At 42.3% G+C, this 12,980-nt stretch overlaps 1 protein-coding gene across 1 annotated transcript in view; it reads right to left on the bottom strand.

The window, feature by feature from the left end:
- LOC149302356 (E3 SUMO-protein ligase ZNF451-like) overlaps positions 1 to 12,980 on the bottom strand; it is a 29,885-nt gene that overhangs the window by 5,420 nt on the left and 11,485 nt on the right. Inside the window, exons 6-12 of the mRNA XM_089482437.1 lie at positions 8,493 to 8,643; positions 7,960 to 8,086; positions 7,568 to 7,721; positions 7,282 to 7,429; positions 3,355 to 4,913; positions 2,014 to 2,157; positions 1,536 to 1,666 (exon numbers count right to left, since the gene is read on the bottom strand). Coding sequence (XP_089338563.1) covers positions 1,536 to 1,666; positions 2,014 to 2,157; positions 3,355 to 4,913; positions 7,282 to 7,429; positions 7,568 to 7,721; positions 7,960 to 8,086; positions 8,493 to 8,643 — 2,414 coding nt within the window. The remainder of the gene's footprint in view (positions 1 to 1,535; positions 1,667 to 2,013; positions 2,158 to 3,354; positions 4,914 to 7,281; positions 7,430 to 7,567; positions 7,722 to 7,959; positions 8,087 to 8,492; positions 8,644 to 12,980) is intronic.

The following is a 12,980-nucleotide window of genomic DNA, read 5'->3' as shown; positions in this document are numbered from 1 at the left end:
CTCCAAGACATCTGAAAAGTTACTTAATTCACCGATTACTTCAGACAACTGAATATCAATGAAAGCATTCTTTAGACACGTACATATAAGCTTCAAGCTTTAAGTATTCTTTATAAGGCAGTGGAGACAAACTACTTGGTACGAGTGCAGATACAGTAGCATGTTTTTCTTAATATGCTGGAAACTACGGGAATAGGCTGCTGCAATTAAAAGGAAAACAAGGTAAAAAATAAGGTGAATGCGGATAAGACATCAATCGGCTTGACCAGCAGATTCCACGGAAAGATGTTATCTAGAGGTTCACTCTGGAATTGCCTAGTTGGGAACAAGGTTATGGAATAAGGTGACAGAATATCGGCTTCTGGTCTGTAAATGTTTTGTTAGGTTTCTGCCGAGGTTGATACCATGCTGTAGGAGAAGGCGGAAAATACATGTACCTCCCTATGGAGAACTTCTTTATTCCTGATCATGAGAAAATCTTTAACATACATGAGCCAAGTAACACAAAAAGGTTCTTTAAAACCTGACCTTCAAATTGAATCCTCAAAACCATGACATGCAACTCTAATTGTACAATAAACTACAGTTATAAAAACTCATAAAAAGGTCCTTGTTGCTTCTGCAAAATTAGGTCTTAAACGTTTACGATTGAACAAGGCTCCACTACCAATTCCAGGCAGAATTCTATGGTATGGTTGATGAATTTTACCGAGGTAAAGAAACCTGGATGTGAGCAAAATCCTAAATATCAAGTCTAGTACAAACAACAAGCATACAAATAAAGAGAAATCCGCTTGTTAATCTGCCTGCAGGTATACAAGATCCTATTTATACCTTACAGAAGTATTCAAACCTTTCACCAAATGTTTGGATTACTGAATTACCCTCGCTTTTTTCCCCATTTTGTTACCAAAATAAAACCGACATGTTACAGTAATCGATTTTAAGGTTTGCGCTACCGAAAGTTCCATATTTAATTCAGTAATGGGAGTACTGGTAACGAAACGCACTGTAGATGCAATACACGGTAAATAACCGGACATAAAACGGATTTACAAGCAGTGATCGAAACGTGCTCTCCACAGATCCACAGTATAACCAACACATGGAGACATTACCCCTTACGGCTCGAGGACCGCCATGAGGAGCTACTTGTTATGCGATTTCTCGAGGAGTGATCGCTGCTTTTCTCTCTGCCTCTCACCGACTGTTTTTAGCTGCTTGATTAATCTATTATAGAGCGATCAGCTCTCTTTGTACAACTATCCGATAATGTTTTACATTTAGCCTCAAGAACAGGGGGTAAGAGAAAAATCTCTTCGTGCAGATCCATAGATATATGGTAAAAATAAACAAAAAATGAAAAAGTGGATATAGATGATCGTATTTAACCACGCAACATCCAAGCTGGCTATTTTTTTTTATTTTTTATTTTTTAAACATTTTGGGTTGTTTACTGTTGACTATGTTTGGAACATGTGCAGTGAAGTAAGCAAAATGATAAAAGATCTGTAAGAGAACGACTGTTTACTTACATGCATGCAAATGGCAAAATCGGCAGCATCTTTTCTATGGCTGCAGCGGGGGTGAAGGAAGAAGGAACCAGTGTTGGAAAGATAAGTAAAAATTTTGCATTTTACCGGGGGTTTCCACTGGTTCTTCCCACCTGGAAATACATGAACAAATACTAGTTTTTTTCTCCTGCACATTAATATCTGACAAATTGAATCAACAGGTGCCCTTTACAAACAAACAAAAAAAAAGCCAGTTCACGAAAGCAAATGTTATCAATTACACTGGAAGTCAGAACTAATAGTTAAAATGGCTGTAGAGAAATAAAGAAAATATAAATATCCAATTATATCTTTATGGCCATTTTAATGATTAATGCCATGTTTTAGAGGTCACAATTTTAATGGCGGTACGATCGCACAATATATGCATCCAGTGAAACTGATTACACCGTTGCCTCCCCAGGTATAATATTCGGTTACTGCCTGTAGGTGGCGTTACCTTGGAAGCCCCAGACAAACGTTCCTTGGTTAAGATTTCCTGGTAGATGAGTAAAAATATTTGACCAGTTGTCCAGATCAATAAATATAATGTGTGTCATTGTACGCAGGAAGTCCAAATCAGGCAAGTCGCTCTCTTTTTCGCCTATACCCGGGAAAAAAAAATAAAAAAAAAATATATATATATTTATCACTAACTTACATATCAACAATAGCACACGGACTTGCATCTTCCTCTAGAACAGCGGTTCTCAACCTTCCTAATGCTGCGACCCTTTAATACAGTTCCTCATGTTGTGGTGACCCCCCAACCATAAAATTATGTAATTATATATTGTGAAATATGTGTTTTCCGATGGTCTTAGGCGACCCCTGTGAAAGGGTCGTTAGACCCCCAGGTTGAGAACCGCTGCTCTAGAATCACACTTCAGGGCAACAGAGTGGGTAATACAAATGTTTTAATACAGAAAAGATGTTAGCGTGTTATTTGTTCAAGCCACATGCTTTGTTTTCCACAATTATATATTGAAAGGCTATAAATAATTTCAATGAAGATATATACCGTATTGGCTCGAATATAGGCCGCACTTTTTCCCGCAGGCAGCGTGGTTAGGATACAGATCCCCCGCAGCGGTGCAGGGGACCTGTATCCTACTCTCCGATACGCTCAGACAGCCTCCCCTGCCAGCACTTTCCACGGGGGGGGGGGTGCCAGCACGGGAGGTTGTCTAAGCGCATCGTGCGGACGGTCACCGGCTGCGGAGGTTGTTTACCCGCATCGCCGCAGCCGGTGACCGTCCGCACGATGCGTTTTACCTTTGCCCCCAAGACTTACCGGGGGGGGGGGGGGGAGAGAGAGTGGCAGTATATCTCGGGGGGGGGGGGCAGAAGACAGAGTGGCAGCATGTTTTTTTGGTGCTTTTTTAAAGAAAAAAACTTTTTCTTTAAAAAAGCACCAAACTTTTAGGGTGCGGCCTATATACGGGGGCGGCCTATATCCGAGCCAATACGGTATTTATATACAGGTCTGGATTTCCTGAAAGAGCAGACAAGGGCTTTGGACTGCATAACCCTGATGAGGACCTAGGTGATCACTGCATCAGTGCCAATGTTACCAGAAACGTGCACTAGAAGTACCCCTAATGAGGATGATAGAGGTACGGAAGAGCACAATTTTTTTTAAAAAAACCTGAGATGTCAGCAAGTTTGTTACAGCAATAGAAACTGAAAAAAATGTTGAAACCCAGTAGCAACCAATTGATTTTATGTGCCCTGAATATCTTATGCCTTATTTAATCAATCTGTATTATAATACCTGTATCCATTCTTTGCACCTGTGCACATTTCTTCTCAGGTGTAGCGGTCTCAGACCCTCGGCTGCTTTTCCTTCTCTGCCGGGGATGGGCCACCTTGCGCGAGTTTGGTTTTACACATGCACCGCTGGCTGTGAATTGAAAGACATTGTGCGGATTCTCTAAATTCCCATGACAGTTTCGAATTTTGGGTTTCCGAAGGAAACAGTGCTTGTCGTGATAGTGGCTTTGAGCACTCTTTGTGTTTTCAAATGATTTGGAACATGAGCTGCACTTCACAACAAAATCCTTGTCAGTAAGGGGACTGTCTAGCTTGCATTTATGTTCTATAAAGTCTTTAAGCGATTGGCCTGTTACTGCACAGATACAGCAGCTGTACCAGAGATGGCCTTTCTTCAACAAGCCTTCCAAGCAACGACCGTTCTCTTCTTTTCTGACCTTTTTGTTCGTGTAGGAATCCAGACATCCACAAGTCAACCGATCTCCATTCTGAACTGGGTTTTGTACTGGATATTCTGGAACTTTGGCAGGAGCATGGATTTCATCTGGAACAAATGCATAGTCTGAGCTGTGGAAGCCCTCATAGTGGTTATGAAAGTCCACCTCTTTATCAAAATAGAGATCCTCACATAGGCCACAAAAATATCTAATTTTTATGTTGCCATCATGTTGCTGCTGACTGTGTCGATACAGGGTCTCAATTTTGTGGAAGTGCTTTTTGCATGCGTCACAGCTATATTTGTGAAACTGATGGATGTTCAAAGATTTACAGTGATGTTTAACAGTCTCTTCAGAGTCAAACATCTCCTCACAAATGTGGCACTGCCATTTCCCTGAACCTGGCCCACGGGCCGTCGATGCTGCAGCTCGTGATATGGGTGGACTCTGTCTGGTCGCAGATGTGGATGGAAGGGGCTGCTCCTCGGGAGTGTCTTGCTCAAAGTAGTAGGAATGCCCTCCGTGGTAGTCAGTCACATGCAACATCATGTCCTTGAGCCCTGGAACCTGAGTGTTGCAGGCTTTACACCAGTAACGGAAGTTATTCAAGTGGGCTCCTCCATGGAATCGGCTCATGTGAAGATGAATAATTGACAAATCCCCAGCAAGCTTGCCGCAGACCATGCATTTGTGGCAAATTTTGTTTTCCTCCATGATGTGCTTTTCTACTTCCGGTTCAGTGGCAAACTTTTTTAAGCATTCACAGAACCACGCGGTCACAGTCATCACAGAACTTTCACTGCTCTCTTTTTTCGTGTCTCTTGAGCGCTTCATTAAAGGCGTACTTGGTCTACCACTTTTTAAGGTTCTTTTGAGCAGTGGTTTCAATCTAGCATTTGATGCAGATAAGCAAAAGTCAGCCACAGTTCTCACTCCTTCGTTGAGATAACAAAACGCCAGAATTGATTCTTCCATGTTAGTGATGATTTTCCCTCTGTGCTTAGTCCTTTCGAAGTGTTTTGTTACATGTGCATCACTGTTTAAGACTTGCCTACAAACGGCACATAAAGCTTTAACTCGAAACACCGCTGCAACTTCAGCGATGCTCATTTCTGATAGCGAAGCCGGCCCTGCATTGCGACACCGTGTCCTATTTTTAATACAAAGAAAAGAGGGAATTGGTCATATTAATAGTGAATTGGTCACCTTGTTCTCAGACCCTTATACAAACTTATTATTTATAAAACAAAACATATTAGAAACATCCCTTTCTCTACGAACTGATATTTATTCTGCAAATTTTTCTTTCATGCTTGTCCAAAGGTAATTAATTAGATCGCTGCTACATTCAAGAGGGAATCCTTGTGATGCCGCAGGGACTTGCAGGGTCTGTAACTAGCTGGATGCACATTGTTAAGTCAGTCAGTACGTCAACGTGCATGCTGCAGCTTATGACAGAGCTGTCACACAGCGATCAAGGGGGTCCCTGGAGGATCCCCCTAACTGCTATAGGAGGGAAACTCCACAGGGGAACCCTCTGCTGTACAGGGGATCTCCCTGATTGCTGTGCAGGAGAACCCAAACGGGTGACATCCCATAATAGAAATGCCGGGCTTCATAAAAGACTAATGTGGATCTCTGATAGAGCGCAGTGAAAGAAAAAAAAAAAAAAAAAAAAAAAAAAAGATCTAAACATTTAAAAAAGGCAAATAAGTTCATATATAGTGTGTGTACATATACGTTAAACCCTCATGATTTGAAGTTTGAAGAAACAAGTGATGCACAACTAGTAATATTTTCCCTATAACATATTTGTTATATTTAAGGTATATTTTTGCCTATTGGCTCTAGTTGCGCACAATTTATGTACACGTTTAACTGTGAAAAATTAGTTGATTTTTTATTTTAATCATACAAAATTTTAATCAAAGTTTCATTTCGCTGTTAATAGAGAAACAGAGCATGGTTGTATTTTGAAGCGCAGTACTGAGACACAGCATGCAACAATCTCCTAAATATTTATGCTGCCAGTGGACTCAAACGTCCTTACACAAGTCAAAATTATTTGCAACAATATTAGCGTCTGAAGTTTTTCATTGAAAGACACACAACTGTAGCAAACAACTTATTTACTGCAAATTGGACTGAGAAAACAGGAATTAAGGGGCATCCATGCAACTCTGTAGGTTTCCAGCTCTTCTACTTTGAGTAACAAAAACCTACTTAGCGCACATTGCTTTTTACCCTACTTACAATCTAAATATAAACATGCATTTTGATTCGTCACTAAATTTTATTTCTTCAATGGCATGGAGTTCACAAGCTTCAGATATAGGGCTTTGGTAAGCTTACAAGTACTGTTTGTGCTTTAAATGAACACAGTATTGTGGACATGTGCTGCATGTAGTTGTAAGGGATAATGAAAACCATTCAAAATGTAACAAACCAATATTGTGAAATAAAAACAGACACTTATTTTTGGAATAAACAGGCCGTGGACTTTTATTTAGTTTAACAATACTTATTTTACAATGGGAGGGTGGGTGGAAGTTTTTCAAGAAGAGCTTCCATCTTCGCCCGCGGCTCTCCTGCTCAGCCGAATTACCAGCCTTAAAAAGGTCAGTAGCACAGCCTGCAGTTCGCCTTGTGGCATGAGACGCTGCCCCTTCTATTTATAGCACAAATTTGCGCAGCGCGCGGCATACCTAAGCGCTCTCGAGGTGTCCTCTAGACAAAGGCGGCAAATAACTAAGCGGCGCGCGCACACCACGAAATTTCTAAGTTATATAACCTAGCAGCTTTTTTTTTTTTTTTAAACTTCAAGCCTGAATTTTTGAACCCTCCATATAACTAATAGCTGACCTTTCAATGAACCCTAGCTCCTATCCCCACAACTACATGCCGCCCTGTGCTATTTAGGCAGCAGGGCTCTACAGATATGGTTGAATATAAAGCTTCAACCATATTGTATTTATCATTTCATTTGTGAAATCTGTCATGCTTCCACAGAGAATACATACACTCTACATGTAGGTAGGTAAGCTTTGGTCTCATTCATTTATTTTTTTCCAGGACGCCTGTCATGTGACAAAAATCAATGAGTTGTTCAATAGCAAGAGAATGAGTGTCTTCAAAGGGTGTGCTTATGTCAGGAGAAAGAATACAATAAAGATCTTTTACAGTTTTATTTGTGAAACGTCTAAAGGGAACAGCACCTTTAATAGGATTACTTCCAGATTATGTTTACCGTCAGACCTTTCTGTCATTGTATTCTTTCATAGTATTGACAAATTACGTGACGGTTCACATAGAGTCTTTAGTCTTCCTTCTGAAGTACCAAATGCGTTACTTTACATCTGGTTTTATGCTGGCCCATTAACCACATTTTCTCCTAGGCTAATATGGCTATATTAATTTTCTTATGAAGGTTCACATACAAAAACAGGCAGTAAAATGACTATGGCTGCTACGAGGAATCATTAGGAGCTCCTCACAACCGTGAAGTCTGTGACACTAACCTGAAATGAGCAGTAAGGTCCATGTGAGAGCGCAGTTCACCGCGACAAGAAGTACAACATACCCGATATGGGACATCTTTACAAAGAGCAAGTAAAACTTTCTTGGCATAGGATGGTAAGGGAATGGGGTACGCGGTAGCCTTTTCACCTGTGCAAAAAACACACAAAAAAAATGAAAAAAAAAATATTATATAATAAATATATATATATATATATATATCTCTATCAGTCCTGATAAAGTGATATTCCCAAGAACATTTTGTCAAATCAGTAATATTCAACATACCTACAAATTTGAAAGCTCTCCCCAAATGATTCTGCAAAGTCATGTGTTGCAGACATTCATCTCTTAGGTTAAAAAGCAGAAAACATTTGGGACATGCAAAACATTGAATGGTTTGGGCCGGAAGGTTTTTTTCATGGCCATCAGCCAATTTTGCCTGAAAAACAGGAGTTAAAAATGCAGACTAAAAAGGACACAGTAACATTACAGAGATATCTTAAAACAATAAGCAAACAGCAACAGAATCATGACCCTGGAGATAACTATTGCACTCTACAACACAAACTATGAACTCTAAATACAGGATCGGTAGACAAGAAGTTTGGACGCAATCGGATTAGAGGCATATTTTTGCATTATGAAATCCAAAGAGCACTAAAAATGCATTCACTCACCTTTTGAGAGAGATGGTCTGTATATCCTTTCATTGATGGAAATCGCAGACGGCACAAAACACAGGCATAAGAAACTGCAGGAGCTCCGTGAAGGGTAATGGAGGGATCACATGGAGAATGGTCAAACCTTAAAGTAACAATATGCACTGATATGCGATAGACTGAAGACACCAAGGCCACCTGTCAACAACTGATCTTTACCAAAGAGGACATTTGCAAAGCAAAATCTTGACTAACATTTCTATTTTACATATAGAAAATTTTGTAATATAGATCAGGCAGAGACAAGGTTACCTACATCTACCTGTAGACTTATCTAAAGAAAATTATTCAGCAAAAAGTGTACAGACCAGTAGCCGATAAATCAGTAGAATCTGAGAATTATTAATTTCATGCATATTTCTGTCTCAAAGAAAGACAGTTCACAGTCTCCACAGTTAAGTAGGAAGGTAAGCCAAGGAAAGGCAGCGTGTATACGTTGATATTGTAAAGGAGCGTGTAACAGAATTGCAGAGGCTGAAAACCACATTTACCTTTTCAGATGGCCTAGGAGTAGCTGACCATTGTCAAATTTTTTATTGCAATGCATTACCGGGCAGGTAATAGACCTGGTGTTTGTCGGTGCTCGCTCACTACATGCCAACACAGGTCTTCGGCTTGCGCTTACTGTGCCTGGCCTGGGACCTGTATTAATAAAGAAAACAGTTTGAGACCAACATCTAATCACAAATCAGGAAACTGATAACACTTTTCTTAATCTTTCAGAAATATTTAAAAAAGTAGTTAATTTTGTCTAGTCTAGGTTAAGTTAATAATCACAATTGGGGTATTTTTCCCCAATCGGCTCTAGTGGTGTACAGTTTACCTATGCATAAGACTGTAAAAATGTGTATTGTCTAATTTTGTAATCATACAAAAATAGTAATTTTACTTACCGTAAATTCTTTTTTCCTTAGTGTAGTGTCAGTACCACGGGGGGTGTCGCTCTTCCTGGGACAAGGACCTAGAACCGAAGAGGTTAAGATACCTCCTAACCCCTCCTACTCCTCCCTATAAGAGCCCCGGCAACCCTCATACCTTCAGAAAGTACCAAGAAACACAAGATAGCTTGCAAAAAAATAATTTTAATACAAAAATGCACAGGGAGGGATATATGTACTGACACTACACTAAGGAAAAAAGAATTTACGGTAAGTAAAATTACTATTTTTCCCGTCGTGTAGTGTCAGTACCACGGGGATATAGCAAGATGACCCCTCCTGGGTGGGGAAAAAACGGTCACGAGGTAACTGCCTGAAGCACCTTACGCCCGAAGTCAGCATCAGAGGAGGAGAAGATGTCTAGCCGGTAATGCTTGATAAATGTGTGAAAGGAAGACCAAGTAGCTGCTTTGCATATTTCTTCTGGAGATGCCGAAGACCTTTCAGCCCAGGATGTAGCCATAGCTCTGGTGGAGTGAGCAGTAATGCGGGATGAAAGAACCTGACCACTGAGAGAGTAGGTTAAGCGAATAGTATCGGAAAGCCATCGAGATATCGTGTGCTTGGAGGCCGCATTGCCTGTGGATCTACCAAAATAATTTACAAACAATTGATCCATGGAGCGGAAAAAAGCAGTGCGGTCTATATAAATTCGTAGAGCTCTGTGGACGTCTAAAGTGTGCCAGAGTGATTCTTCCGGAGTTGAAGGAGACGGGAAGAAAGAGGGCAAAATTAATGGCTGATTGACATTAGCTTCAGAGATAACCTTGGGCAAAAAAGAAGGTTTAACATACAGGACGACTTTATCTTGGTGGAAAATAGTAAATTCTGGAGCCGCGGAAAGAGCTTGAAGTTCACTGACCCTCCTCGCTGAGGTAATGGCCACCAAAAAAGCCGTCTTGAGGGATAAAAATTTTAGAGATACCTCTTCCAAAGGTTCGAATGGTTCAGAGCAGAGTGCTTGGAGGACCAATGACAAATCCCAGGAGGGAAAATGCGAACGTCTGGGAGGCCGTTGAATGATGGCAGCCTTAAAAAAACGCCTGACGAGAACTTGGGACGCCAACTCCGACAGGAGAAAATGACTCAGGGCTGAAACCTGTCCCTTAAGCGTCGAGACTGAGACCCGCTGAAAAACCTTCCTGCAAAAAATCCAGAACAGAACTTGTGGGGGGAGAAGAGAAATCCAAACCTTTGGAGACACACCAGTGGAGAAATTTATTCCAGACTCGAAGATAAATAGTGGGCGTAGATCTTCGTACTGAACCCAAGAGGATTTCTGACATAGAATTGGAAACGCCTCTGCTCTGGAGGATCATCCTTGCAGCAGCCAGGCCGTCAATCTGAACTGCAGAAGAACATCCTTGGACAGGTTCTTGTTTTCCAGAAGATGGGAGGAAACTGGCAGCTCCCATACTGAAATCGCCATACTGAGCAGCTCCGAAAACCAACTTCGATTCGGCCAATAAGGGAGAATAGCTAAAACCCTGGCTCTGTCTACCCGAATCTTTAGGAGGATCCGAGGAATCATGGCTACTGGAGGAAACACATAAGCCATCTTGAAAGACCAAACCACTGACATTCCGTCTAGCAGGGGGGGATTGTCCTGCCTGTAAAGGGAGGCGAAAACTGGCAATTTCCTGTTTTGTCTGGTCGCCATAAGGTCTATATCTGGTAGGCCGAATCTTTGAACTAGGAGAGAAAAAATGCTCTTGTCCAGGGACCAGTTTGCTTGGGAGCAACGAGATCTGCTGAGATCGTCTGCCAGACAGTTGTCTACTCCTTTGATATGTGTCGCTGCTAAATCCTCCAGGTTTCTTTGGGCCCAGCGCATGAGATGGTCTGAAAGGTCCTGTAGCCTTGGAATCCGGGTGCCACCCTGTCTGTTTATATATGAGACTGTGGTGGCATTGTCGGACTGGATTCTCACAGCTTTCCCCCGTAATCTTGGACCGAAGGTCTTGAGTGCCAGGAACACAGCTTTCAGTTCCCGAAAGTTTGATGATTGGGCTTGATCGATTAAGGACCAACTGCCCTGACTGCAGAGGTCGAGTAGATGAGCTCCCCAGCCTACCTTGGAGGCATCCGTGGTGAGGGTGATCCAATGACGTGGTAGAAAAGATCGCCCTTGGGTGAGGCGCTCCTTTGCTTTCCACCAATTCAGCCGGAGTAAAACCTCCCTGGATACCGTGAAGGTAACATCTAGATCCTCCGGTCTCCTGGACCACTGTTGTAGGATGTCCCATTGCAGGGGTCTCAACTGCGCTTTGGACCAGCTTACTGCCGGAATACACGCTGTAAGACTGCCCAGGATACTCATAGCCAACCTGAAGGAAAGGGTTGGATTTTGTTGCAGAAAGGAAACCTGATTCTTCATCTTCTTGATCTTGGAGCGTGGGAGATAAAGTCTCGAAGAGACGGAATCCACTATGAGCCCCAGAAACTGGATCTTCGTAGTTGGAATCAGATTGGACTTTTTGTAATTTATGATCCAGCCGTGTTCCCCCAAGCATCGGGTCGTAAAGCTGAGATGTGCCCGGAGCTCCTGAGAAGAACTTGCTTTTAGCAGCCAATCGTCTAGATAAGGGACGACTGTGATCCCCTCTTTCCGTAAAGCCGCTGCAATAGGAGTTAAAAGCTTTGTGAAGATCCGAGGAGCTGACGACAGGCCAAAAGGGAGAGCAGTAAACTGGAAATGACGAACTCTTGTCCCGACTCTTATGGCAAACCTGAGATATTTCCTGGAGGCTATAGCGATAGGCACATGGAGATAGGCATCTTTTAGGTCTAACGTAACCATAAGGTCCCCTTGTCTCAACAGGCGGGTAACCGTGAGAATGGATTCCATTCTGAAGTGACGGTAAGGAATATACGCATTGACTTTCTTTAAATCCAGAATTGGACGGAAGGACCCATCCGGCTTTGAGACCAGGAAGAGACGGGAATAAACTCCCTGAAACTCCTGATACTTTGGAACAGGCTCTATGACACCCTTTTTTAGAAGGGTAAGGCTTTCGGCCAACAGTGCTGAGTTCTTCACCTGAGAGGGGTAACACGAAATCAGGAACAGAGGACGAGGAAAACTGGAAAACTTTATCCTGTACCCGTCCGCAATGATCCTGAGGACCCAGGAATTGTTTGTGGTTTGCCTCCATTTTGGTAGGAACCATTGCAGACGACCTCCAACACCGTCAGAACTTCCTACCCTCTGGTTTCTTAGGGTGTCCCTGAAACTTTCTCTCGTGTTGTTTACGAAAGGCTTGAGTCTTGAAAACTGGTTGAAAAGGCCTGGAAGGTCTATACTGGTATCGCTTGTTCCATCTGCTTTTCCTATCCTGAGGAAGTGCCTTTTTAGTATCAGACATGTGTCTGATCAGTTCCTCCAAGGAAGAACCGAATAGCTTGGTTCTTTCAAAGGGCAGATCGCATAGAGTAGATTTGGAGGCAGTATCTGCTGCCCAGGAACGTAGCCATAATGCCCTTCTGGCAACGGAAGACAAACCCATGTTACGGGCTGAAAGCTTAAGGCCCTCTTCTGCAGCTTCCAGCAGGAAGCTATTAGCCAGTGTCAGGTTTTTAAATAGTTTAGACAAACCTTCATCCATAGATTCTGAAAGACTGCCCTCTAAGGACTGCAACCAGACACCCTGCGCTTTAGCCACAGATGCGCTAGACAACGCCACTTTACACTGGAATCCAGATGATTGGTAAATACGTCTGCAAGACGTTTCTGCCCTCTTGTCCATAGGATCCTTAAGACCAGCCACTTCACTAATGGGAATGGTCGTACGTTTGGAAAGCTGGGCTATCTGGACGTCTACTTTAGGGATATCTTCCCATTTTTCATCGCCCTGAAGGTAAAAAAGCTGCTTAGAGTGCTTTGATATAAAGGCTCTTTTGCCTGGATTATTCCACTCTCTATACATGAGATTCTGCATGTGAGATAACATGGGCAACCCTTTGGGGTGCGCTGACAGGTCTGAATCCTGAAAAAGCCGTGAGACTTAACAAATTCACGCAGCTCCTGTGGAGGAAAATTGG

The sequence above is a fragment of the Sceloporus occidentalis genome, unplaced genomic scaffold (assembly GCF_023333645.1).
Source record: "Sceloporus occidentalis isolate IW3139 unplaced genomic scaffold, rSceOcc1.0.p SCAF_19, whole genome shotgun sequence".
NCBI lineage: Eukaryota > Metazoa > Chordata > Lepidosauria > Squamata > Phrynosomatidae > Sceloporus > Sceloporus occidentalis.
This window is presented reverse-complemented; position numbering and strand designations above follow the sequence as displayed.